The following is a 27,364-nucleotide window of genomic DNA, read 5'->3' as shown; positions in this document are numbered from 1 at the left end:
TCAGGTCATGATCCTGGAGTCCCAGGATCGAGTCCCGCACCAGGCTCCCAGCTCAGCAGGGAGTCTGCTTCTCCCTCTGACCTTCCTCCCTCTCATGCTCTCTCTCTACCATTCTCTCTCTCTCTCTCAATAAATAAATAAAAATCTTTAAAAAAAATAAAATTAAATTAAAAAAAAAGCATCCAGATTAGAAAGGAAGAAATTAAACTTCATTCACAGATAACATGATCTTTTGTTTTTTTTTGTAGCTGATTCTAAATTTCATATGGAAATGCAAAGGACCTGTAACAGCCAAAACAACCTCAAAGAATGAAAAGCAAAGTTGGAGGACTTACTATAAAGCTACAATATTTAGGACCACGTGAAATTGGTGTCAAGATAAAGAGATCAAGTTATGCAAAACAGGAAGTCCAGAAATAGATCCACACCTATATGATTAATTGTTGACAAAGGTGAAGAGGCAGTTCGGGGGAGATTTTCTGCAGGATTCAGTTCTCTGGGTTCTCAGGCTGGATTTCAGGACACCTCCCTGCCCCCGGCTACAAAGGAAGTGGGCAGGATTCAGAGTTTTCTGGGCTCCCTGGCCATCCAACCACCGGTTATGCCAATCCCACTGCTATTTCTCACACCCATCATTCCTATAGGATCAGCAGCTTCCTGTTGGGAGCCGGGGGTTGGATTCTCTTCATGCATCAGAAGGAGATGGAACAGGTCCATGCAGCAGAATCACTGTGGTGTGGTGCTGTCTGTCAAGAGGACAGCTGCAGAGGCCGTGCCAGCCTCCCTCCGCTAACCTTCACAGGAAATGGCGGGCTGCTCACAGGGAAATCCCTTTGCCTCACACATAGCAACACCCGAAGTGCTGTGTTAGTGGCTCAGTCCATGCTCTGCAACGAAAGGCTGGTGCCTGGTGCTCAGACCTCACCGGCTGCCCGGCGTATTCTCTGAGGCCCTGCAGTGCAGAACTCCTCCCTGATCAGAGGTTCCAGAAGAAGTCCCTAAGAGAGCTCGTTTTCTTTTTTTTTTTTTTAGATTTTTATTTATTTATTTGTTAGAGAGAGTGAGCAAGAGAGAGTGAGCAAAGGTACAAGCAGGTGGAGCTGCAGGCAGAGGGAGAAGCAGGCTCCCTGCTGAGCAAGGAGCCTGATGCGGGACTTGATCCCAGGACCCTGGGATCATGACCTGAGCTGAAGGCAGACACTTAACGACTGAGCCACCCAGGTGTCCCAAGACAGCTCGTTTTCCATGGCTGACAGCCAGATCTGCAGCCTCACCAAGTGATCACTGAACATCAGGGCAGGTGCCTCTGCCAGTAACTCATGATGAGGACATCAACTGGTGGCCAACGGGGAGCACCGTGGCCGCAGCCTCTGGGTTCCCCTCTTGTCCGCACCACATCTTGGGAGGTGCCACGTCCAGATTAGGACTGGGGAAGCCCGAGTTTACACCTGCCCCCGAGGATACAGTAAAGGACCTTCTTGAAGCTCACCCTCAAGTCCAGCCGCCCTACAGCACTTCCCAAAATGATTCCTCCTCCTCCTGCCTCCCTATTCATGCACAGAAATAACATTTTATGGAAAAGAGCATTTTCCAGATAAGTGAATTTTCCAGATGAGAAAAGTTTCCCTCTTCAAGCACTTGGAATTTCATTATTTTAACCAGTTGGGAGGGAAGTCTTCCAAAATGAACCACATGTGGACTTACTCGCACAGCTCCATAATCTGCTGGTGTATGATGACTCACTGTGAGCAGCGGGGGCTAGGCTGTAATCCCAGGAGGCCTCTGGGTCGTCTTGAGACCCACGGCCCCAGACAGAAATGCCTTGAGAGTCGTAGCCAGCCTTGAAAAGGAAGCACATCCTGACACATGCTACGCTATGGATGAACCTTGAGGGCCTGATGCGCTGTGAAGTAAAGCAGTCACAAGAAGACAAGTTGTGATTCCACTGATAGGAGGTCCCTGGAGTCATCACATCCAGAGACAGAAAGTGGAAAGGCATCCGCCGGGGCACTGGGGAGAGGGAAGAAGCTGTTTGGTGAGGGTAGAGTCTCCACAGTGCAAGATGACAAAGTTCCAGAGACGGAGGGTGGTGGTGGTTGCACAATGCGTATGAATGGCACGCTTAAACGTGGTTACGAAGGTCAGTTCTGTGATTATGTTATCACAAGTCACGATGAGTAATAGACCATCCACATTCTCAGCTAAGGACCCTGACGGTGCTCAGAGTGAACCGCCGAGCCAAGGAGCCAGCGTTGATGCGGGACCATGCCTCTAAGCTCTTCGGGATCGTTTCCAACGGGAGAGGTGGTGGTGAATGTTCACTGAGCCTTAAGCACCTGGTGGGCAGAGAGCTGGGCTGGCACAGACTGTCAGCTCGGGCAGGGGCTGGAGTGAAGCAGCCACCCCTGAAGAATGCTCAGTGCATGAACAGCCCTCCGTAGGGCGGCCTTTCTCCAGCCTCCCCTCCGCACCCCTGCCACCGTTCGCTTACATGCCTGAGCAGGGATTGGACCAAGGCAGGCCAAAGTGCTCCTCGGTCCCTTGGCACATCCAGCAGGAGACAGAAAAAAATCTTTTTAACATCCGGTTACAAGGTCAATAACAGCTAACACCTGTGGCCCTGGGCTAAGGGCCATGCTTGCCAATCCCAAGTCCTCCTTCCCTGAGAGAACACCATAGCCCCATCTTGCAGATGAGGAAACTGATTCTCAGGGGCTTACCAGCATTAATAGGTCAAATTTCCCTCATACCTACTGTGTGCCCAGAAGCCAGCCATCCTCCTGGTCCCCCCTTCTGACCCTCCAGTCGGCCCCCTGCAGACTCATCGTCACAGACCACTTTCTCCTGGGGATGGTAAGCTCCAAGCCGCTGCTTTTCCAGCACCTGGCAAAGGCCTCACACACAGGAGATGGTCAGAAGTACATCTGTTGAAAAGGAGGTGCCAATGCACGCCACGACACAGGGGAACCCTGAAAACGCCATGCTGAGGGGAAGGAGCCAGGCACAGGCGAGCACATGTGGTGTGACTCCATTCACACGAAATGTCCCAAGTAGGGACATGGATGGAGACAGAAGGGAGATCGGCGGTGGCTTGGGGCTGGGGCGTTGGGGACGATGATACCTAACAGGTACAGGGTTTCCCTTTGAGGTATGTGAACATTCCAAAGTCGGGGTACTGGCTGCAAACTCTGTGTATACACGAAACGCCAATGGATGGTACACTTTAAATGGGTGAGCTGTTTGACATGTGAACTCTAACTCGATAAGCCGTGGAAACAACACTGAAACCCTCTTGTCTGGCTGGCTGGCTGGCACCCAGTATGCATTGGGTGAGAGTCTAAGGATCCCGAATAATCAAGGCCTGTGGTCTGGGTGTTGCCATTTTGAAGGAAGGGTGTCTCTGGTCTCCTGTGGAAGCCCCAGTCTGGTATGGTCATCCTCAGGCAGCCCCTTGGGCAGGGTTCACAGCTGCCGCACATTGCTGGGCCCTGACAGGAGGGCGAGCTAGGTGTGCGTGTCCCAGCTTGCCAATCAGGAAACTCAGGCATGTGAGGTCAGGCAACCAGCCGACCTCCCTCACCGACCTCATTCACCAAGACAAGTGGCAGCCAAGAATAGCGCAGGGTTTCTAACTGTGTCTCACTTGCCGTAAACACCCAGCGCCGCCGCCCATCATCTGTCTGATTAAAAAAGGGACCATAAACGATGAAGCAGGGCAGTGGCCCTTAAAGCTATATTGGGCTCAGGCCGGTAGAGGAATGAATCCGTCCCGCCTTCCAGTCCACACAGAGCAGTGGGGAAGGACCTGCCTGGACCCCTGTCAGCAGCACGGGTTGGCCTCTCTGGACCCGAGTGCAGAGATGCAGCTCATTCGCTCAGATGTGTTTTCTTGCATTTAATACTTTTCATCTTCCTGGGTCAGCGGGCCTGTGATGAGTCACGTTCAGCCCCACGCCAGGGGCCTTCTGCGCGGCAGTCCGCAGAAGAGCAGGGATGGGCAGTCTGGTAGAACTGGAGTGTGGAGAGGCCGGGGGTGGTGTAGCCAAATGAGCAGTGACCCAGCAAGGTCACCAGACGGCTGTTTGAAACCCTCCCAGTTCTGCAACTTCCCAGCCGAGTGACCTCCAGCAGGTCCTGCAGCCCCTTCTGAGGGCCAGTTTCCTCAACTCTGAAAGTTCCCCTTCTACACTCGTATGTGCTCGGCGGTGGCAGGAAGGGCCCTCCAGCACCAGAGCATGCGCTCTGCATGTGTGTTGTTGCGGGGCTGAGTGGTGGGCTAAGGATTTGGGGTGGGTCTGTTTGGATGGTATGTGTGCACAGTAACCTGTTGCTACCTCCAATATTTGCCCTAATCCAATGCCCAGACCCCAGCCAGGTGCGAAACAGTGTCTGTGGGGACAGCCGGGCACGACAGATGATGACCGAGAGAGAAATCAAGCCGGAGGTGAGATAGCACATGTGGGCCGATAGAAATGTCCCCTGGGGTCTGAGAGTGCCTCCAGCCATGGCCTTTCTGTGGTTCCCTCTGAGCTGTCCCGCTCTTGGCCCAACAACAAGTGGGGTTTCCTCTGTGGGCTCAAGACCTCACCGGCAGGGAGCCCGAGTCCAGAGGCTGGACTCTCTCCAGAGGCGACAGTCAGTCTGTGTGTAGAGTCACAGCGCTCCTGCTTCTCTCCGGCATTGTGGGGCAGGCGGGCCTGGCCCGGCCCTGACAGCTGGCTCTCCCAGGCCCCGCTCCAGCAGGGGACCTTGCGACAGCTGGCTCGAGTCTGGTGTCTGTGTCTCATCCCAGTCTGGGACTTCTAAATTTAACCTGCTATCAGCTTGAGAGGCAGGAGGGCTTCCACTGTGACTAAATGCCACTTGGAACCCTCTTCATTCATGGCCACCCTCCTGGCGCATTCCCCTCTGGAACGTTCCCCACCCCCCAGTGCGCGCCACCATCTGCGCGTCGTCAGCCGCGTCGGCCGGAAGGCCCAAATGGCTGAGCAACCCTGGCTTTGTCCCGCCGCTGGCTAGACCGGCACCCCTGTTGTCCACAAGTGCACGTGTGCACACACACACACACACGCACGCAGGCACGCACACACACCCCATGCTCTCTCATAGGCAGAGCTTGGGAGCCGACACCACAACCAAAAGCCAAACCACCACAGTGAACTGTACCACCCATAAGCCATCTGGGTGGAGGGCGGCCAGCAGAGCCTGTTATGCAATTTCCTGCTTTGGTGTCTCAGACCCAGGAGACAGGATGCAGAATGCCGTTGGGTTGTTACAATGCGGAAAACCCAGAGAAGAAAACCAATTCCCGATGCCCACAGTGAACGGGGTCCCTTGTCCTCCGTGGCAACGCCAAGAGGCTGCTGGCACCCCTGGAGGATGAGCCCGTGGTCTGCAGCCAACCGGGCAGCCCTCCCACCAAAGGGAACAGGCTGGACTCACTGTGGGTATCAGAGGACTGACGGCTGCACAAAACCTTCCGGGGGCGGCGGGGGGGTCGGGGGAGCAGGGAGAAAGGCATTTCCTGCCCGGGAGCCCAGGATGGATGGAGCAGAGGCACAGGGCCTTCTTAACAGTCACTGATATTTATTGAGCACCAAACAATGCTCTGTAGCAATACGCCAGGATTGAGGGTATGCAGTGGTAAGGGTTTGGGCTCCAGGGCCAGGGTTCAAACTCTGATTGACTCTGCCTCTTCCCAGATGCATGGCCTTGAGCAGCTTCTCGACTTCTGCTGTCCTCTAGTTTCCTCATCTGTGAAATGGGGACCCTAAGAACACCCGGGTTGTTAACACCTGGAAACCAAGTAGACCAGCGTGTGTTCACCACGTCAGCTAGAAGGCAACGACTCGGAGAATCCCGACTTTCCATACAAGGTAAAGGGGGCTCAGAGGGGCTCAGTGTCTTACCCAAACTCATGCAAGTTGCCTTGACTCCACAGTCCACCTTCAGAGCCCACACCCACCTCCCATCCTTTCATAAGAAAGTTCTAATTAGAAGAAAGCATTTACAACGAGGGCCATGACTCCACGCCACCCCCTTTCGCTTTCGTCGGCAGCTGACTGAGGGCAGGGCACAGAGCCATGTTCTGGACTGACACCGTCCCGGCAGCTGTTTCTCCGTGTGAAGACAGGTTTGCAGGCCCGTGGGCATCTGAACACTAACTCCCCATCATGTGGGTTTCTACTGTTTGCCAAAAAACCAAGCTGCCCCCAGGTCCTGCCTCCACACAGGGCACCAGCCGGGGCACTCTGGGCGGGGACTTGAGGTCCCAGGGCTGCAGACAGCAGAGGATGTGTGAACAAAGTGGCCCACCTCCAAGTATGCTCACTCCCGTGGCCAGAACACCATCGACCCCAAAATGAACCACCACTTCAGAAAACACTTCAGAAACATCCAGATCCTAGCCAGGCCTACTTTAAAATTACATTTTATTTCTCTTTGTGAATATTTGTTGGTTCTTTTTTAAAAAGGTGAATTTTACATGTTCTTCAAGAGTCTTGTGCCTCCTGGTAAGTGCATTGGTTTGTTTTCACAGTACTCTCCACGACCACGAATGGTCCTTATTGCTGGAGGAGTGTGTCCACACCAGGGGAGGGGGACACCAGAGGGATTGGGGACCCAGGTGAGAAGCCTGGGGTCTGTGCTCCTGACAGGGAGGAGGCCCAGGGACCAGACCCAAGTGAAGCCCAGTGTCCTTGGCCGGACCTGTGGCCTCTCCAGGGTCTTCCCAGCCCCGTCTTCAGAAAGGCCAGGAGCGACAGAGAGAAAGGGGGGCCGGAGGGACAAGGTGAGTCAGGGAGCAAGGCGAGCTGGGGCCCAGACATGCGGCAGGCTGGGGGAGGCAGCCAGAGCAGGTTCGCTCCCTCCCAGTGGGCACAGCGCTGGTCCCTGGTGAGAGCTTGCTCACGCTCAGCCGGTGCGTGTTTGGGGGACTCCGCCCCCAACAGCTCAGGACCACTCCATGTTGTCCTCTCCTGCTCCCACCCCATCGCACAGTGAGCATCCCTTCATGATGACCCAGCCCAGAACCCGAACTCCAGCTCCCTGACCCCTCGCCCAGGGCCATTCCTCTTTTTTTTTTTAGTGCAAGAAAGACCTGAGTGCAGAGAAGGGCCGCTCCGTTAGGAGGCCAGGTCCTGTCCACGGCAGCAGGACGCCGTCAGCCTGGACCCTCCCTGGCCCTTCCCCAGAGGTAGAGCTGGGACCCATCGTCCCCCTCACTCGAGGCTCTCTGGCCTCTCGGGGTGACAGGGTCTCCGTACACACTGAGGGGAACAGGCAGTTTCCAGGGGGAAGGTCCTGGGCCTGACAAAGGGGTTCCCCAAGCAGCACGCAAGTGTTGGTACCACAGGCATGTTCCGGTCCAGTTGTCCCAGGATAGCTGAGGGCCCGCTGTCAGGAGCGGGGCGTGGGTGACGGACAGGACATTAAGCACCCCTGGAGTAAGTACAAGAGCAAGGTGACCCACATCCTCCCACGCTGTCACTGGGACTTCTAACAAGTGGCTCATCTGCAGCAGAAATGAATTTTCTTTTCTGATGGTTTTCTGTGCTTGGGTATTATTAGTTTGAATGCAGGGCCAGGTGAAGTAGCTGTGGGGGTTGGCAAGCTTGAGAAAGGGGGCTTCCGTGGGGTGTCCCCCATAGCTCCTGCAAGCAGCCTTCAAGGCAGACATTACTAAGTAAAGCTTGGGGTCGCTCAGGACCATCCTTGGGCTCTGGAGGGCCCAGGCCCTGAGGGATGGTGGCCCTCCAGACTGGCCACACTGTCCCGACCAGCCTCCAGAGCGGCCCCAATGCCTGTCAACCATGGCCCCATGTCACCCCCACCAGCCAGAGGCCCTGGTTTGCTTCCTGGAGGATAAGCAGCAGGGGGCATCTGCTGATGGCCTCCCCGGCCTCCCCAGATCCAGGACCACCTATCCTTGGGTGCCCCCCTGGCAGCTTGCTCCCACCCCCAACACTGGTGCCCAGAGCTGTCTGTAGCTTCTCCCAGAGCGCCTGGCACAGGGTAGGGGGGGCATCTCCTGAGAAGGAGCCAGGAAGGAGGTTGCCTGCCTCTCTTACCTTGGAACTAAATCTGGCTCAAGGTGGCTGGCCCTCCAGGCTCTTGGGGCCAGTGTGGACAGAAAAGGAAAAAGACGCACAATAGTGAGATGTGCCTGTGGAGCCATCTGTGGCTGGGTGCTGAGGACTGAGATGGTAAGAATCTGAGAATCCCGGGGCTCAGCCCCCACTCCTCCCAGATCCGCCCCAGGCAAGGTAAGGCTGCCAGAAGAGAGAGGAGAGAAGCGGCCCCAGCAGATCCACCCCGTGGGAGCGCAGAGGTACCTTCTCCGCACGTATGGGGAAGAGGGGCTTCCACCGAGCCTGAGAGAAGGAGCTCTTTAGGTGGTCGGTCTGGTTTCTGGTTTCGTTTCTGCTGAAACGAAAGAATGAGCAGCTGGTTTTAGGTCTAAATCTGTCCCCTGCCCCTCTCTCAAGACCGCCGGGAGGAGGGCTCAGGTGCCCCTCTCTCCTCCCTGGCCCTGCCCCCTCCCTCACCTCTAGCAGAAGATGAACAGTCCGGTAGAAAAGAGATCCTGCTTTCTTTGTCTGTTTTGGGCTTTTTCCTTTAAATTCAGCTTAAGGCAAAAGTTTGGCAAAGCGAGTCTACGTAAGGCCGTGTGAGGGAGGACGAGGGGAGCTGCCGTGGGGGGCCGCCACTCACAAATCAGCAGCGGCTGCCAGTCAGGGTCATAGCCAGCCCCGCCTCCTCCCGCCCAGAACCTCTTAAAGAGGTGTTTAAAAAAAAAAGAAGAAGAAGAAGAAGAACTGAAAAAGCAGTTGTTTCAGGGAGTCTTGCAAGTGAATGACTGGAATTGCCAGAAAAGGAGACCCAAGGTGAAGGGGGCATGGGGGGTTGGGTGTCCCGGCCGGGCCTCCCCCTCCCCGAAAGGAAGCAGGTGCCAAGAGGGCTGGGGGAGGCCATCCCGGGGCATTTGCACAGTGAGATCCGCCCGCTCGAGAAGGTAGAGTGGTTGTATTTTGCTGAATGACTGAAGAGTCCGTGTGGGTGTTGTTGGAGCAGTGTTATTATTTGAGTCTAGCCTAGCAGGGCACCCTGGCTGTTACCGGTGCTTGGGTGGGATCACCACCAGCGGCTGCCCGTACTTGGGCCGCCACATGAGGACCTGAGCGTCGTTGGCATTGGGCTTGACCAGGGCGCTGGGCGGTATCGGCTCGTTCTTGCTCAGGATTTTGGGCTGGTCCTGGGCGATGGGCTCCCGCAGCCTGGCGCGCTGGCCCAGGGGCCGGTTGGGGTTCACCTCGATGCTGAGCTGCATCCGCCAGTGCAGCGTCTGCAAAATGATCATGTCATTGGTCGAGGTGTTGGTGGCCACCAGCCACGTGGTGAAGCTCTGGTCCCGGTAGATGTTGGTCAGCTTGGCCACGTTGCTCTCACTGACGGGCACGGCCCACGTGACACTGGGATAGAAGTTGTCGTTCATGCTGATGATGAACTTGGAGTCTCTCTTGGTGGGACCCACAATAGTGCACGTCTCTGTGGTGTTGCCATACCAGGGGTAGTTCACCCCGTCTGAGTCACTGATGGCCTCGATCTTGCCTTCCTGGAGGTCCGGGAGCTCCCAGCTGGACCTGAGGACAGGAAGGCCAGTTTACTCAATCAGCCACCCACGAGGCTGCATTCCACCACCCCCCCTCTGGGGGTGGGTAGGGGCAGACAATCCACAGACATCCACCGTCCCATCTGGGCTCCCCCAGACGCAGCCCCCTTCAAAGCCACGTCCTGTTCTCCTGCCTCATCTCAAATCAGTCATCACTACTGTTAGTATAGTAATAGCTCTCGGACAGAAGAGGACACCAGCCTGTCTCCCATGTGGCTGGGGGCACAGCGGCAGCCAGGGAGCCCCCCCTCCTTGGACACTCATCAACAATCATGTCCATCCCACCAGACAGATAAAGACAGTGAAGCCGGGGCCAGGGGAGCTTTTCCAGGCAGCCTGAGTTCATCCGGTGCTGTTTCCACCTGAGCACCTGTAATACCAAAGCTCAGGACGCTCTGCACCCAGAATTCTCACAACGGCGTAAGCCAGCAGTACCCTCCAGACTATAGTACCTTACAGGATGCACTCCTGTTCACAGCAGCATCATTCACAATGGCCAAAACATGGAAGAAACCCACGTGTCCATCGGCGGGAGAATCAAGAAACAAAATGCGGTCTAGCCACACAATGGGAATATTATTCAGCCTTAAAAAGGAAGGAAATGTTGCAATATACTACCACATGGATAAACCCTGAAGACATCATGCTGAGTAAAATAAGTCAGACACAAAAGGATAAATGCTATATGATTCCACGTAGAGGAGGTCCCCAGTGTGGTCAAATTCATAGAAACAGAAAGTGGAGCAGTGATTGCTGGGGGAGGGGGGAGATGGGGAGTCAGTGTTTCACGGGTGCAGAGTTCCGGGCAGAGAAGATGGAAAAGTTCTGGAAACAGATGCACAACGATGTGGATGTACTTAATGCCACTGAACTCAAAAACGGTAAAAATGGTCAATTTCGTTAGGCGTATCTTATCACTATAAAAAGATGCACTCCTCTACCCAAATGCATCATTTGATGTCAGCAGTTAGCAAATTTGGGGACGCTCTGGGAGGGATGACTAGGAATGCGACGTTGCTACTTTTCCTGTTTATTTCCTTTCTGTTCTATGTTTATTCCATTGAAAAAGTCACAAATTAGGGTAACACCTGCCTACTAGGCCACCTCCTGCCTGGGGCCCTGTGCCCATCAAAGTCCCAGGGAACTGGAGCAACAGCTCAGACGACCTCCCATTTCTGAAGTCGCCACCAGTCCCCGAGAGCCACCAGGCCACAGCAGCCACGGGTGGGTGGTAGCAGGCATGAGCCTGCTGATCCGGCTCCCCTTGCAGGTGGGCACTGTGGGCCAGAGAAGGAGTTTAGGGTCCCCGTCCTGGATTTATCAGAAGCCCGTGCCTCTGCCCCACCTGTGCCCAGGCGCCCGGAAGGCACCCACTCTGTCCTCTCACAGTGGCTATACCCACTTGCAAAAGGTTTTTTTCCAAAGGCAGAAAATAGGGCACCTGCGCGGCTCAGTCAGTTAAGTATCTGACTCTTGACCTCAGGTTAGGTCTTGATCTCAGGGTCATGTGTTCAAGCCCCAAGTCGGGCTCCCCGTGGAGCCTACTTAAAAATAATAATAATAATAATAATAATAATAATAGTAATTATAATAAAAAGGCAGAAAGTAAACTTGCAAAAGGAACTTTGCTCTTCCATGGCCCCCCTTCACTGCCTAAGAGCGGCTTGTTTTAAGGTAATGGAACTCAGCACCAGAATGGCCCCTCTCTCCCAGCTTCAGGTTTGCTTCCCTCCCCCAGCCCCCAAATGCCTGAGCCTTGGCTCAGTCACAGACAGGTGACGGTCCCCATGAGCTGGCAGACAGCCGTGTCTCATGTGGGATATTACTCAGAACCAGGTCCCAGGGCATCTGCCTTCAAATCATCACAGGCCAGCACAGGCTGCCTCTGCTCCCTGGGGTCCTAGGCCCTGCCCCTCCCCCTGGTCAAGGGGGTGGGAAGGAACTCGGGTAGGGGCACAACTTACAGGGGACACAGACCAGCCTGGATCCAGCCCCAGTCCAGCTACTGATTGAGTCACAAATCTCCAATCCTCTGTTTTCTCATCAGTTAACTGCGGATAATTCTACCCACCTCGCAAGGTTTTTGTGATGATTAAATTCGTTAATATAAATGGCAATACATGGAAGCTCCCGGAAACCATCTGAGGGAGGCATTTAGAGGTATGCCGGCCCTGACTGACCTGAAGCTTTTTTGACCCCAGTTAACAGTTTTTGGACGATACATGTTCGGAAGGGAGTGGATTGCACACAGTCACTGCCTCCTCTAAGATTCCCTGTTTGCTCTGGAATGACCTTGGACTTCAAGGCAGACCGTCAGTCCTTTGCTCCACGGCATGGAGGGGTGAGCTGGGACCCAAGCCCTGCACATACTGAAACTTCTCCTTTCTGCACGACAGAGATGCTATAGGTAGGCTCTGGTACACAGAGGCCACTGCAAGGGGTGAGCTAGCCTCCCAGGACTGCGCACGGACACAAGTGCTCGGCCAATGGGTCGGTTGGGAGTAGAGGCATTTTGTGCGTAAGTGCAGACGCGTCTGTGTTCACCTTCGCACATGCGAGCAGAAGACACTGGTCTCCCTTGCGTCTACCCCCTGGAGGTGTTCACTGGCTTCTGCTGGTCTTCAGGGCATGACCAGCTAAAGAACTTGTGGGACCCAGTGCAAAGCAAAAACTCAAGATCACCTGTTCAAAAATGAAGAATTTCAACATGGCAACAGCAGAGCACTGAACCATGTGAGAGGCCCTCCAGAGCGTGGGCCCAGTGCGCCCCTGCGGTCTGCACACCCCGGAAACCGCCCTGCTGCCACGGGCCGCCTGTCACACTCCTGCCCTTGTCCTCTTAAGTGTGAGAATCCAAAGGACAGCAGGCCAGTCCAGGCTCGAAGCTGGACCTCAGAATGCTCTGGGATCCCCTCGCATCACGTCTGAATCGGACTCCTCAGCCTGCCTCACACCCCTTTTCCTGCGGCAGTCCCCATCCGTCATCCACTCACCAAACATTTGCAGAGCACCCAACATCAGTGTTTGCAGAGCACCTGCACCCTCTGGGCACCTGGCACCATCCTTGACTCTCCTTTTCACCTCTAGATGCCCCCCTTCTCTTTGCCTTCACCCTGGCCAGCACCTCTGCCCAGGTCTCCCACCCTCTACTCCTGCCTCCTTCAATATTCCCCAGAAGCCCAAGTGATCTTTTAAAAACACAAATCTGTTACCACCATCCCTGCCTCCAACCCTGTTAAACCTGCCATGACTCCTCATGGCCCTTAAAGCCGACGCAATCGAAGCTAAGGACCCCTCATGCTGGGGTGCACACACGTACACACCCTCCCCAGGCTCCAGACCCACTAGTCACTCTCAGTTCCTCTAAGGGGCCATGCCCCTCCTCTTCCTGTGCCAGCCAGGGCTACTCATGCCTCAGCTCCGGATCCCCCCAGGGAAGCCCACCCTGACCCTACCCCACATCCGACGCCACTCCGTCCTCCTGCTGCTGCTTCCTGGCACATGCACATGGCTGATTAAATAATCATGGCATCGTTTGCTGATGATCTCTAGAGGGCAGGAGCCGGGCCTCCAGGATCTGTCCTGGTGCCGGGCCTGGCCTGGAATCAGGCAAAATGAGTGTTGGCGGCCTGGATCAGTGACAGTGGGCAGCCTGCCCAGTCTCTCCTTCAGGGCCTGGGCCCCATAAGGGGGTCTCCTTAATGAGGTTAGAGCGCCCCAAGCTGCTCCTGTTTGTGCGCTGTCTCACCTAGAGCCAGTGCCCCTGAAATAGCCCCTCCCAGCACATGGCGACCCCGCGACGACACCAGTAACAGCAGTCGTTCCCCAAGCACATCGCGTGTGCCGGGTACCCCGTGTATACACGTCCGCGCAGTGCTTCTCCTCAACTACCCTGGGGCCAAGACTGGGGGCACGTTTGATGGCAGAGGCGTGGAGACAGGAGAGGCCTAGCTCAAGGTGACTCAACCACAAGGCCACCGGGCCAGGACCCACAGCTGCCAACAGACCCTCACTCAACACGTGCACATACAGGCATACACACGTATGCAGGCATATACGCACACGCGTACACACACACAGGCTTGCCCAACACATGCACACACGCACATGGGCATTCACACACAAGCTCTGAGCACCATGACTGACCGAGAATGTAAGCCTGCAGGGGTTAGAGAAAGGCCTTCCCTGGGTCCTCCTGTGTGGCTCAGTCAGTTAAGCATCTGACCCTTGGTTTCAGCTCAGGTCATGATCTCAGGGTCCTGGGATCAAGCCCCGTGTCAGGCTCTGCGCTCAGCAGGGAGTCTGCTTGGGATTCTCTCCGCCTCTGCCTTTGCTCCCCTCCACCCCTCATGTATGCGTTTTCTCTCTCTCTCTCAAATAAATAAATCTTTAAAAAAAGAAAGGAAGGAAGGAAGGAAGGAAAAGAAAAGCCTTCCCTTGAGACTGAGGAGGGGTGGAGGCTGTGCTGAGGGGCAACCATGGGGGCTGGGAAGCATCACCCAGGACTGGCCCAGGGCCAAGCCCTCTCAGTGGAAGGTGAACGAACCCCGGGATGCCCAGGGCAGCACCTTGGGAGGGAAGGTGGGACCTGCTCCTTGTGTGACCTTGGAAGACAGAAGCCCAACCCTCCCCGTGGCTCTAGGAAGAGCCCTGGTCCGTGCTGGGCAGGGGCAGTGAGCCTGGGCCTGGCTTCTCTCCCCAGCATGGATGGCCCCTTGCACCCCTGGGGCTCCCTGCCTCTCCTAGGGCTCTGATTGCATTTTGAGTTCTGGACCCCAGAGCCGGACTGGCTCAGCCCACCGAGCCTCAGAGCAGAGCTTCCAAGCTTTACATCTCTGTTCATTTCGATCCTGTCTACATATCTCCTGTATTATTATTCACCTAAATTATTTTCTTAAAATCAATCATTTTTTATTTTTTTATTTTTTTTAAAGACTTCATTTATTTTTTGACAGAGAGGGAGAGACAGCGAGAGAGGGAACACAAGCAGGGGGAGTGGGAGAAGGAGAAGCAGGCTTCCCACTGAGCAGGGAGCCCGATGCGGGGCTCGATCCCAGGACCCCGGGACCATGACCTGAGCTGAAGGCAGACGTTTAACGACTGAGCCACCCAGGTGCCCCAAATCAATCGTTTTTTAAAAACTACATTCAGTTTTTCCCAAGAAACACACTGAAATAACATGTTGGGTAGGCTAGATATATTTTTTCCCCGACATACATTAAAATAAATATGCTGCTTAAAATTCAAATTATACTTAGGCTTAACCAAGATCACTTAAATATTATTTCACATCCCACAACTGATGCCCGTCGGATGCTCTGAGTAACTCGCTTACAGACAAGGATTTGAGGCTTGAGGACAAAGAGGGCCACCCACACCAAGGCTTTTCTGCCCATGCTGGTCTCGGGGCCTCAGATGGGTCACATGGACACTTAGGTCTTATCTTCCCCCACCCCCAGTTTTACACATTTCATGGTTTGCACAATTTGCAAAGAGTTTAAATCAGTAAAAGTTTGCAACCAGGAGCCCAGTTTCCCAACTTCTGCCCCGTGAGGCCGCCCACAGGGCTGGCCCTTCCCACCAGGTGCCTGCTCTCCGAGGGAGGGTCTGGGGGTGTCCCCCCTCCCTGCCTGCTCCCAGGGTTTCCCCCAAACAAAAACCCCACTCCTTCCGGGGCCCAGCCTTTTTCTTTGTCCAGGCCACAGTCCCGGGTCCCCCGGAAAGAACCAACAACAGTGCCTGTCTAATTTGAGTTTTTAGTTATAAAAGCTCTGCTTTATAAAAGCTGTGCTTTACTTTTTTTTTTTTTTTTTAAGATTTTATTTATTTGAGAGTGAGCGTGCACAAGCAGGGGGAGCAGCAGGGGGAGAGGGACAGGGAGAAGCAGGCTTCCCACTGAGCAGGGAGCCTGACACGGGGCTCAATCCCAGGACCCCGAGATCATGACCTGAGCCAGAGGCAGACGCTTAACGACTGAGCCACCCAGGTGCCCCAAAAGCGGTGCTTTTCTTAAAAAAAAAAAAAAAAGCTGTAGAGAAGAGTATAAAGTGAGAAACAAAAGCCGCATCTTCCATGCCTTCCCCCACCTCGCTGAGGTTACTCACCACATTACACTTTGGTAAACATCCTTCTAGACCTTTCTCTGCACAGACACGCAGTACATGTTCCCACTGACAGTGTTTTCTTTTTAACAAAACTGGGTTTCTACCCTACATATTTTACAACTTCGTAACAAAATGCAACACGAGGATCATTCTCTCCCGAGGCTGCACCTCTGGCTCTGCCTCGTCGGTAGTGGCGGCCTCCGCATCTCCCGCACCGTACACAGACCGTAATTCCCCGCCCCACTGATGGGCGCCCGAGCTGCTCCCGGCGCTTTGCAGTTACGAACAGTGCTGGAGTTTCCAACCTCATACCTACATCCTTATACCCTGGCTCTTCCGTTCATGCATTAGGCAATTCTTTTTCCTTTTTTTTTTTGGTCAGGAGATTTTTTTTTTGTCCGCCTACTATATGTCAGGCACCGGGCCAGGTGCTCCAAGTCTCTGTAAGACAAACTCCACAAGCGGAACAGCACTGAAGGGCAGGATTGTGTGAAATTGTCATAGATCCAGCCAAACTCACCTTCTAGAAGCTGCCTACATCGTGCCCCCTCCAACCACGGGTGAGGCTGGCCACTTCCCCCCACCCCCACCCGGGGCATTAGTGATCAGTTTCATTTCTGCCCAGATCTGGTCAGCGAACAACAGAGGATCTCAGGATTTAATCTGTTATTTCCCTGATCACTGTGGCGGTCATGTCCCTCCTTGCACGTCTCCGAGCACAGCCAGCTTTTGTTTGCGGCACTGGGCACTCAGAAGGTGAGGGTTGGAGTCGTCGCTTGGCTAGGGCCGGTCCATGGGGAGCTCTCTTTGGGCCAGGCACTCCCCCCCCACTTCCTCCCACCCCAAAGCCTGGAAACAAGGACTTCCCTCTCCCACCCACGCCACCTTCGCCTCTGCCAGGGCCCAGCAGATGGGGGAGGCCGCCTTCCGGTCCCAGAGAGGAAGCTTCGTCCTCGATTGTTCTGTGCAGGCCCTCACAGCAGGAAGAGGCCACATGGTCCCCCACCGGAGCAGAGCAAGCCCCCTTGGGCAAGGGGTCTCAGGTCTCAGAGGCGGCTTCCCCAGCATAAAATGAGGACCCCATGAGGTCCTGGGGACACAAGGGAGGAAGGGGAGCCGGGGCAGCTGTGCACATCCCTCCGCCTGAAGCCTCAGTCCCTCCACCCCTGCCTGGCCCCTGCCCACCAGCCTCCCACGGTCCTGACGGCAGGTGTCACCGCACTTCTGGCTGGAAAGACCCTTCCTTGCAGGTCTCCTCACTCACGGCTCTCACGCTGCAGGCGGGCCTGCGAAACCCAGCCCAGAAGAGAGCGCAGCACTACCACAGCAATCTTTCTGCTGACCCCACCAGGCATTGCAGGACTAACGATGAACTCGTAGTAGCGCTCTGCCATTGTCGGGGCCACGGATCAAGTGCGTGGAATGCACCGGGCACTGTGCTGAGCTCTTATCGTGCCTCATCTCGTTTAATCCTCACAACCACCCAGGAAAAGAAAGGACCGTTCTCCCCATGTCATAGATGGGAACAGAGAGGCTCGGAAGGGTTAAGAGACCGGCCCCAAGTTCGCAGCTCCAGCGCAGGGCAGGAGTTGGGATCCACACCTGGCTGGACTAGGGCGTGGGGAGTTGCACCGTCCACCCACAGAGACCCTCTCTCTTAAGCTCTTCTCTCCCCTTCACCCCAAACTAGCCCTGGCCTTGGCCCCAGCCATGCCCCTGCCTCCCTGGGGGCCCCAGAGGAGGGCAAGCTAGGAACAACATGAAGCGTCTCCCACACAGGCTAGAAATTGTGACTTGTCACTTCGAAGGCTATGCCAGCTGACAGGTGGCGGTTGAGGAATCGTGGAGGATGGGGTTGTGGAGGCAGGTGTCTCCAACAGTTTGGAGGGGGGGTGGCTTTTAAAGCAATGTGGGTTGGTCGAAAACCATATAGAATCCTGTGAAGCTGGCACGGAGAGACTCACCATTTTGCAGCTCTCCTCTGGAGGAGTCAGGGTATTACTGAGGTGGCGTGCACGATGGTTGTTTCAAACAGTTCAAACCAGGATGTCATGCTAGAAAGTTCTCCTGGATTAGAGATTAATTTTAAGCAGGGATAATGTGCAGGGGTATTATGGGTTTCGGTGAAGTGTTTGGAATTAATATTTTGAATACAAGCCCGTTTGTAAAGGAGAGAAGCCCTAACCTTAACCCCTGCCACCTAGCTGCCCTCTGCCCGGGCCACGAAGGCCCAGGGCGTGGGTTTCATTTTAATTATTCTAATCGTGAGGGTCTCGTCCAGTGGTTCTCAGTCAGGGGCTATTCTGCACCCCCCCCGGGGACATCAGGCCATGTCTGGAGACAGTTTGGTGGTCCAGGCAGGGGCGGAATGCTCCTGGCACCAAGTGGGCAGAGTCTAGGGATGCTGCTCCCCCATCCCAAGGTGCACGGGACGGGGGCAGCTGTGTCCTGCCCCGTGGTCTCTGCTCAGTCCCACCTGAAAGCCCCTCGCTTTCTGTCATGTCGCGGGGCTCAAAAAAACGAAAAGCATCGTTTGGCTTTGAGAGGATCGCACCTAAAATGCTTCCATTTACACTCAAGAAGGAGTAGACATCAGGCTTTCTCCAAACGAGCCCTTCGCATTCCCAGAGGGCGCCGGTCGAATACGGAGCTCTGCCCACGGCTCAGAGGAGCCACACTCTCTGATAATTCCACTTTTTAATACGATTTGGCCGATGAGTACTAAGTGGAGCTGCTTCCAACTCAGCGGCGCAGCCACAGGGTGGTCACCTAGAACTGTCCCCTCACTGGGCCCTCAAAGGCGCCTGCGGGGACTTCTTTCCCTATGCCCCCTGACAGCTGACACATGGCACCAGGTGACCGGCCAGGGCCCCAGAGCCAGGGTGGTCGGCTGTTCTGCCCCCGTGCTGAGCCCAGGAGGGGTTGCTGCACACGGCCCACCCCCCTGCCAGGGAGCCTCAGGCTCTGCCCTCCGCCTGGGGCTGCTCCTGCCCCAGCTGGGGGCCCCAGGAAGAATGGGTGTAGGGGACACAGGGCCCCCCATGCTGTAAGAGGTACCCCAGGGTGGGGGAGGAAACAAAGGGAAGCAAATGGAGAGCAAAGAAAATGGCCTTCAACCTCTGAAAACGCAAATCATCTGTGACTTGCACTATTTTTAAATTTTTTAAAAGGCAGGGAGTGGGCGCTGTGTAAAAGACGGAGACCCGTGCTCTAGAGAAACTTCGGGACCAGGAGAAGTTTGCATGTATCCGAATTCTGCAGTCTCGGCCGCGGTTCTCAGGTCCTCACAGACACCAGGGCTCAAGCCCCTGGCTGAGAGATGGATGGTCACAGTAAACAACGTCAAAGACAACAACCCTGGGCTTGGCGCAGTGCCAACCGCTTGACAAATGTCACCTCCCATAATTCTCGCAGTAAGCCAGGAGGCAAGGGCTGTGACTGGCCCTGTCTGCAGACAAGGAAACCGAGGGCCAGAGTGCCTAAGGTCACACCCTGGAAAGTGGCAGAGCCTGGACTCAGGCCCAGGTCCGCTCGACTGCAACCTAGGTGTGCACCGGATGCCTCTAACCAGGAAGCAAGGACTGGCGCTGCAAGGGAAAGTCATCTCGGGTCTCCGGCCTCAGGTCTGCCTCCAGCCATAGTGCCTGAAAGGACACAGAGCCACCACAGGGAGGCTTCCAGCCCCCGGGGCACAGACCGGGAAGCAGAGGCCCCAGCCGGGCCTGCCTCTCCCCACAGCACAGCACTGTGTCTGTCTCAACTCAGCGCCCCTGGCTCTCCCCCACTTCCTTCCTCCAGGCACTCTATCTTTCCACATTCTGCGAGACTCTCTGCCTTTCCCTCCGCTTCCAGGGAAGAAGACAGGCTTCACCTAAAACCCCTAGAAAAACCTTTGTGTCTTGTCAGTTATCCTGGATCCTTTACAAAGTCCCAAAAGGCTTCTGGCTTAGGGCTTCCTAGGACAGTCCACACCGAATAACTAAGAATCATGTTTTCCTTCTTGCCATGGAAAGTTGCCCCCACCTGGGTTAACAGCCACTTTTGAGAATCAAAAGCCTTTGGGTACAGACATCAGGTTGACAGAGGGACAGGCCACCCACGCACCTCCGTGGGGTGATCCTGGTTACACCCCCCTTTTACGCTTTACCACCTTCCTCTTGTTTCCCTTACAACTTCAGAGGCGCCCCTGGAACTGTTAAGTGGAGAAGCGACAAGATCCAGGGTCCTGCCACCCTCCGCCCCCTCCTCAGCCCCTCTCATTTCGGGGGCGGGGGGCAGAATGTTCTGAAATCAGCGAAAAGGTCCAACTCCCAGGGAACCCCCTGTTCTGCTTCTCACTTGCAGAACCGGGAAGCAGGGTGCACAGGGTGGGAGGCTGCCCTCAGGGCCTGCCTAGCTCCCTCCGAGGGCACCTCGTGCTCTGACCGAGCTCTTTTCGCTACCCTATCTGAGGGCGGCCCTGAAAGCAAAGTGGCTTTCCTTTCTATCACTACTCTTTCCAGACCGGGGATGACCATCTCTGGGGCCAGAGAACATAGCAGGAAAGAAGACACAGGTCCCCCGTGTCCTGCACCAAGATGTGCATTGTCCTGGGAACATTCTGGAGACCAGGCTGGAAAGAAGAGGCCAGTGGGCTCCTCTCAGCTGTTAGGGCCCCTCTGGAACCTTCTGGACACTGACACTGGATGTCTCCATGCAGCGGCCTTCTGCCTTGGAGAGAGAAACACGCTACTCCGTGAAACACACCAGGTCTCTAGAACTAGCTATCCTCTCTAACAAAACACCGTAGGAACAGCAAAGCATTCCCCCAGGTCCTCATGTGCCTCTGATAATGCCGCAGACACAAGTTCAAGCCCAGCACAAAGCACTGTACAAATAACCATGGAGGCAACCGAGGGCCCCATTCTCCTCCTGAGTATCGGCCACGGGTGCGTCCCAGGGAGGCCCGAGCCTGGGGGGGCCAAGCCTCAGCCTCTCTAATGGCCCCAGCACAGCACGCTTGTCAAATTTGCCAAAGAGGCACCTGGTGGAACGCGCCTCCACATTCTCGGCCTCTTGCAGGGAAGGACACAGGACCCCCAGGGGCCAGTGACAGAGGGAGGGAAGGTCCCAGAGCCATGACCCCAATCTGAATCAACAGGCAAACCCTTGAGGAGATCACCTGGCCAAGAAGAAGGACTCAGAGGCCACTTCCGTACCTGCCTAAAGCTTCCCCTCTGGCCCCCTAGCCCTCACGCTCCCCACCCTGAGCAGCCCCCCAACATTTGCGGGGTGGGCAGTACTCACATGCCCTGCTCCCCGTACTGGTTGTAGAACTCCATATGGCTGCACGCCTGAATCCAGCCGACAATCCAGGTCTCTTTCTTGGGGATGGGTGGCATGACCACCTGGGCCGAGGCACGGAAGTGGGGTGTCCGGTAGCGGAGCACCACGCTGGAGGACTCATCGATGCTGGTGGGGATGGGGTCGATAGAGGCTTTCACATCAATCACCGTGATACCTTCCCGGAAGACTCTGGCTTTGCCCCCGATGCTCTGAATACAGCCCATGGCACACAGGACCGCTCTGATCTCCAGGGAAGGCCAGCAGTCCCAGAGGAGACTGGGCATTGAAAGGATGGAGGCTGCCGGACCCAGTGCAGACAATCTCAAATCTCAAGACTGATATCCATAGGATAGAAAATTCACTGAGTACAGGGGGTTTGCATATCACTCTCTTGGGCCTGTTTATAAATAAGGATTTTGCTGCATTTCAAGAGCCCCGGGTTCTCTCTTCTTCTGCTAGCAGTGGACAAAAATCACCGATATTCTTTGGGTTAAAAAAAGGAAAGTTTGGAGGTTAATGGATAATCATGTTGTTCAGACATCCAGCCCTTCCGTGCCTCCCACGCGGGGAACGCAGCTCGGAGACGCTTCTGAAGTCCTAGGGCGAAGAAGGCGAAGGCCGGCAGACACATAAATGTGGAAGGCTCGTCCCCTGCGCGGTGCCGCCACCCTCACTGCAGAAGTCCGACTTCCTGCCCTTCTGCCTTCCGCACGCGTTCGCTCGGGGCACACGCACCGGCCGCTCGCCCAACGGGGCCCAATCAATGGAAGAGCAGTTTCTGTTCGACCGCGGAGGCTGGGGCGCCCTCGGGGGCGAGCGCCGACCCGCGGCTTCCAGGAGGCGAGCGCCGGCTCCGGCCGCCCGCGGGGTCCCGAAGGAGGGCGGCGCGGCGCGGGTCCCCGTCGGCGCCCACTCGCGGGCGCGGGCCGACGCCCCCACGCGGGCGCGCCGCGTTCCCCCGCTGCTGTCGCTGTCGCCGCCCGCCGCCCGCCGCCGCGCGGGGCTCCGGGGTTGCTCTCGGGCCGCCGCCTGGCTCGCCGCGGCCGCCGAGGACCTGGTGGGGGGGGTGGAAGGGACAGGGCGTCAAGGCCCGCCTCAAAGTTGAGCCGAACTTTGCTGCGGGGGGGCGCGCGAGGCGGCGACGCGTGTGCGCGGGGCGCGCGGGCTGCGGAGCTGACGGCGCAGCTCTGGGCGGTCTCCCCGGAGGCGGCGCCCCCCCCCCCCAACCCCCCCGCCCCGCCAGTGGCGGCGGCTCGACCGCGCCCCACCGGGGAAAATCGCGGCCCGTGACATCTCCGCTGACACCCTCCCGACCCGGGGGGGGCGTGGGTTGGGGGGGGCGACCGGCTGGCACTGCAGTGGGCCGCGTGGACTTGCCGGCCCTGGCACTGTCCCCACCGCCTCGCCGCCAGCGCCGGCGCCCCTTTCCCGGCCGGGCCCCTCCGGCCCCCTGGGGGCGCAGTGTCACCCCGCAGGCCGGTATGATCGGGCGTGCGCCCCTTCCCGGGCCGGGATCCCCTGACCCCGGAGGGAGCAGTGCCCCAGTCCCGCCGCGCCTGTCGCCTCTGTCCCCACCCTCACCAGCCCCGAGCGGCCCTGGGTCCCCCGCGCGTCGGGCGCGCTCGCTGCCGCCAGGGAACTTTGGCGCGCACGCCCCCACCCGGGCGGTGCCACCGACTCACCTGCCCCTCGGGCAGCTCCGCGTGCCCCGGCCGCCGCCCTCTCCGGACGCCCCTGACCCCCGCCGCGGGTACGTCCGCGGGGCGTCCCTCCCTCCCCCGGACAGTGTCCTTTGGCTCTACTGGGGTCCGGGGCGGCCGGGGGCGCCCCCGGCCCCCACCTCCTCCTAGCCCGGGACTGCCGGGGGGTGGCCGGGGGCGGAGGGGTGAGGCTCGGGGCTCTCTCGCCCCCACCCCGCGCGCCCGCTTTATTTTATGATCATTGTGAGCGTGCTGTCGCCGCTCAGCCCCGCCGCTGCGCCGCAGCCGCCTGGCGCGCCCGGCGCTGCCTCGCTCTGCTGCAGCATCGGAAAGGCAACCAGGTCAAACTTTGCAGAAACTCAGCCCCTGCGCCGGCCTGGCCCCGCGTCCGCCCGCAGCCGCCGGCCGGAGCGCAGCGCGCGCAGGGACCGCCGCCCGCTCGCCAGCCCCGCGGGGATGCAGGTCCGCAGGCGGCGGCGGCGGCGGCGGCGGCGGCGGCGGCGGGCGCCGCCTCCTCCTCGCCGCCCGCCCTGCTCTCCACCCTCGCTCCGAGCACACAACCCGCCCTCCCCTTGCTAATCCTCTCCCCGGCTCCCCCCCTCTCTTTCCCTCTGCAGCTTGTGGGGAGCTGAGCCTCTCCTTGCATAAACGACATTTCCTTTCGGGCTAGCCCCGGGAATTCTGGGTAGTGTAGTTCGCGGCTTTCTGTCTCGGGTCCAGGTGGGCTCCTCTGCCCTTTCAACTGGGCAGCCTCTCTGGGGAGGAGGGTTGCACGGTCCTGGTATTCCTGAGGCCATGGCTGGGTGGAAACAGTGCAGGGGTCTTGGGAGGTCCCAGGGCTGGGAAGCTTGGGGTGGGGGAGAGAAGTCTGGGGAAAGTGTTCCTGGGACTGAGCTTCTTGGCACCCTGACAGGTGGTCAGGCCTGTTGGGCCCCAACTGTGATAAGTGCTGCACAAGCTTCATCATTTTCATCTGCCATCAGCCACACCCTGTGGAGGGAGGTCTATTACGGGTACTTCACAGAGCAGGAATTCAAAGCTGGGAGACCCCAGAGACTTGCCTGAGGCCCCACCCTGGCAGGTGTCCCAGCTGATACTGGGACCCCAGAAGTCTGAGTGCCGAGGTTCAAGGAGGGTTTGACCCTGGACAGCCCTGTGAACCTCTCTCAGCTGCCTCAAGCCAATAGCCCCACCGCACCTTGCAATTTCCTCCCCCAGGGAAAGACCAGGTGGTTTGTGACATCAGAAAACCTGGCAGCCACATTAGAGCCGAGCTCTGCCCCTGCCCCAGCCCCATGACTCTGACTTCCAAAGGTACCCACAGCCCGCTGGGGAGCAGGTGGTCCGGCCACTCTCCAGCTAGAGCCTCTTGAGTGCCAGTGAGGGCAGAAGCTGGAGAGGGAGGGATGACCAGCCAGGTCAAGGGGTCCGTCGCATGCCAACACCAGCTTAGGCCACAGGTACCTTATCTCTAGTCCTGCTGACTGAGACGAAGGGAGGGTGGCCCTCATGACCTATTTTCTGCTGCACAGTAGAAGCCCAGACAGCACATGTCTCCCAGGGACCCCGTGTAAATGTCCATTCCCACAAAGAAGACTTCCCTGGCCTCTTAACCCAAGGTGGCCTCTCCCTGCTGTCAAGTCATGGCTCCCCCAAAGCATTCTGCCCTTCTGGGTCTCACTATGGCCTTCAACACCTGCTTTGCCTTCGGATAATTATTATGCTATTCAGTTTCTATGTAGGTAAGATATTAACTTGTGGGGATGTCTGTCTCATCTCCCAACCCCCATCACCCCCAGTGCCTGGAACAAAGCAGCCCCCACTGGCCAGGGTGTTCCCCGAAGTCACAGATGCCAGCCTGGTGACAAGAACATGGGTGTTCCGTGAACATGTGCCAAACTGCACATTTTTCTCATTTGATGTGAAAAAGACAGAGGCCAGAGCCTTAACCTTGTCACTAAACAGCCAAACCCCTAGAGATGATGCTGCCTGAGTGACCACTGACCCCAGGAGGTGGGCTATACAGACAAAGACCCGGGGTTTGAGGGGCAGGAGATTTTCATAGCCTGGATCCCCAGCCAGACCTGGCCAAGTCCAAAGCCCACTCAGTTCCTTCCTCCAGGGATGCTGCCCTTTACTAGCTGGGGCCAGTCCCTCTGAATGGGGTGGAACTGACCCCTAGTAAGCCCTGTCCCTAGGGAGTCCCACTGGAAGAGGTGCTCAGGTGCCCATAGGGTGAGGGCTCTTGCAAAATAGAAGCGCCCTCCCCCTTAACCTCAGCCCCATAGACGCCGCCCCTTTCACATCAAGCCCCATGCAGTACTTCGTCCTGGGCTAGTTGAAGGCTGGTTTTGTGGGCAGAGGGCTACGACAGTGTTTGTGGGCCTGTTCACCAGGCTCTGAGCTGAAGAGTGCTCCCTGCAGGCCAGCCCTGACCGAGAGGGGGTCTCCAGGGGCTGGGTTCTTGTACATGCCCTGTCCCAGCTCCCGCTGGGCCCTTCAAGGCTCTGGCTGCTTCCTCAGCTCCCCTTTGGCCCTCCTGCCTCCCGACTCAGTCTTCTTCCCGCTCAGCATTTTCTGGAGCTCTGTGGGTGTTGGGCACCGACCCATGGCTGCCTCAGCATCTGTGGAAGGCTCGGGGTGCATCCACACTTGTGTGAAAGGCTAGCATCTGCAGATCGGAGGAAGGGGACATCTGGTGGTAATGGGCCCAACACCACGGGGACACTCACGGTGCCCCCCGCCGACCTTTTCCCCTCCCCTAGACCTCAGTCTCCCTAGAGCCCTGGTAAAGTCGGTAAAGTCGCCAGTGAATGGGAAAGAGGGGGGACTGGATGCACAGCCCCGACGCCGGCCCGGAGATGGTGAACTCCCCAGTGTGGCAACTTGGGGACTCAAAGTATGGTCAATGGGAGGGCAAGGTCCCTCAATTCTGGGCACGTTTGGCCCAGAGAGGCCATGGAGAACCATCCATACAACAAATCCGAGATCAAAACTATGTGGCCTGGCCCAGCTGGGTTTTCACATGCAGCCCAAACAAGCTGAGAGTCCTCCGAGGTCTGCGGAAAGAGCTGGACGGATGCAGCTTCTCCTCACTGAGCATCACTATAAGCCATCATACTTACCCTCCTCACGGCCCTCCACACTGAGCCCATGAGCCGGCTTCTGTCACCATGCCATTCTGTAGCTGAGACACTGAGGCCGGGGAAGGCAGTGGTGTGGGTTGCACTCAGCAGCCCAGCCCTAAGACCCGGAGGCTGGTGATTCAAGGAAGCAGGCCCTCTCCCTCATGTCCCTGTAGTTGTCGGGGCCTCGCTTTCATGGCCATCGGAGGTGGTCCCCGGGCTCCATCTCTCTCATTGGCCCACCTGCATCTCAAGGCCAATGCCAGCCCTTCAAGAGCTCTTGGCCTCCAAGGGTGTTGTCATCATGGGCCTAGAAAGGCATTTCCCAGGAAGTAAAAGCCCTTGTTCTGCAGATGGAAATGTGAATGCTGGAATTCTGTTGCCCTGGGAAACAGGGTTTTCTCCTTAACTGTTCGGGACCAGACTGGAAGCCAGTAGTAAGGCTGGGAATGCCCACCTGGGAAAGAGTGGGCAAGGGCTGGAAGGCCAGGCAGATGGCTGGAGGTGGGCATCGGGTGGCTAGGAGGTGGATCCCGCCGCAGAGCTCACCTGACGTCACTGATGCACCCCACCTCTGCGGGGAGCAGGAATGGGATCTCGGAGAGGGCTGCTCCGCGGCCTCCCCTACAGATGGGGAACGTAGGCCCAGCGAGGTCATCCAGAGAGGGCCCCCCGTATTAGAAACGAGGTCATTCTCCATTAAGAGGCAGTGGTGTGGTCTGGGAAATGTCTGGAAGGCATTAAGTCCGCCCGCTTCGGGTGGCTGCATGTCTGGAGGCAAAGGCCTTTCCGGCCAGAAGTTCAGAACCACATTGCTTCTAGGGTGTGTGAGGCTCGGGACTTCTCAGCTGGTCCTTCCACCATCCGCACGTGCCTTCCTTCCCCAGTATTGACTGGACACCTGTGCTCGGCTGGGCACTCAGAGGACGCTGGGGACAGAGCCAGAGCCAGGACAGACGGCGGGCGTGGTCCCCACGGCACTTATGTCCCATGGGTCGGAGAGACGTCAGGGTAAAACCAGGAATGATGAATGGAGGTATGAATAACATGAATAACATATAAGTACAAATTCATACTTGCAATGGTTACGAGTCAGCATTGATTGCTATAAATCCAGATATAGAGAGTAAATTGTTTTGATTTGTGTGTGTCCAGTGTTGAGCTTGGGGAAGGGAGGGTGAAGGAAGCACTTCGGGCGGGGGTGCAACAGTGTGTGTAGTAAGCATAGTAGAGGTTAGAGTGTGTGACTGAGTGTATGTGTGAGCGTGTGACGGTGTGAGTGTATGTGACTGTGGGTTTGTGCAGCTCTGTGTGGGAGGGTACATGTGACAGTTGTGTGTGTGTATGAGTGTGTCTGGGTGTGATGACCCTAAGTGGTGTGGGTATCGATGAGCAAGTGTGTGTTTATCACGTATGACAGTGTGTGTGCCTTGTGAGAGG

General features: G+C 56.9%; 1 protein-coding gene and 1 long non-coding RNA gene across 5 annotated transcripts; one reads left to right on the top strand and one right to left on the bottom strand.

The window, feature by feature from the left end:
- The first annotated feature begins 186 nt into the window (after positions 1–186).
- On the top strand, positions 187–6,448 carry LOC112836323 (uncharacterized). 2 transcript variants are annotated; one of them, XR_012382157.1, is made up of 3 exons: positions 201–4,444; positions 5,238–5,443; positions 5,703–6,448. It is a non-coding gene; the product is annotated as an uncharacterized lncRNA (long non-coding RNA). The 2 variants fall into 2 exon arrangements; XR_003211458.2 differs by having other exon boundaries at positions 187–5,443.
- Positions 6,415–21,383, bottom strand: FAM78A (family with sequence similarity 78 member A). 3 transcript variants are annotated; one of them, XR_003211457.2, is made up of 3 exons: positions 21,061–21,383; positions 8,547–9,641; positions 6,415–8,421 (listed from the first exon to the last, which is right to left on the bottom strand). XR_003211457.2 is itself a non-coding variant. In XM_025887944.2 (2 exons), exons 1-2 carry the CDS (start codon positions 21,381–21,383, stop codon positions 9,113–9,115), a joined length of 852 nt encoding a protein of 283 aa, XP_025743729.1. In that variant the 3' UTR covers positions 6,415–9,112. The 3 variants fall into 3 exon arrangements, 2 of the variants coding, with proteins under 2 accessions (XP_025743729.1, XP_073761697.1); XM_025887944.2 differs by having other exon boundaries at positions 6,415–9,641; XM_073905596.1 differs by lacking the exon at positions 21,061–21,383 and adding an exon at positions 15,775–16,569 and having other exon boundaries at positions 6,415–9,641.
- Between the last annotated feature and the right edge of the window lie 5,981 nt (positions 21,384–27,364).

The sequence above is a fragment of the Callorhinus ursinus genome, unplaced genomic scaffold, assembly GCF_003265705.2.
Source record: "Callorhinus ursinus isolate GAN/ISIS: 27379988/994484 unplaced genomic scaffold, GSC_fseal_2.0 scaffold24, whole genome shotgun sequence".
Classification (NCBI taxonomy): Eukaryota; Metazoa; Chordata; class Mammalia; order Carnivora; family Otariidae; genus Callorhinus; species Callorhinus ursinus.
This window is presented reverse-complemented; position numbering and strand designations above follow the sequence as displayed.

What these genes read in the sequence shown, in the direction of transcription:
- FAM78A (XM_025887944.2), bottom strand. Translation starts at nt 21,383, where the DNA reads ATGCCCAGTCTCCTCTGGGACTGCTGGCCTTCCCTGGAGATCAGAGCG. An exon ending in CAGTACGGGGAGCAGGGCAT is followed by an intron (nt 9,642 to 21,060) that starts GTGAGTACTGCC and finishes TCCTGTCCTCAG; the next exon opens with GTCCAGCTGGGAGCTCCCGG.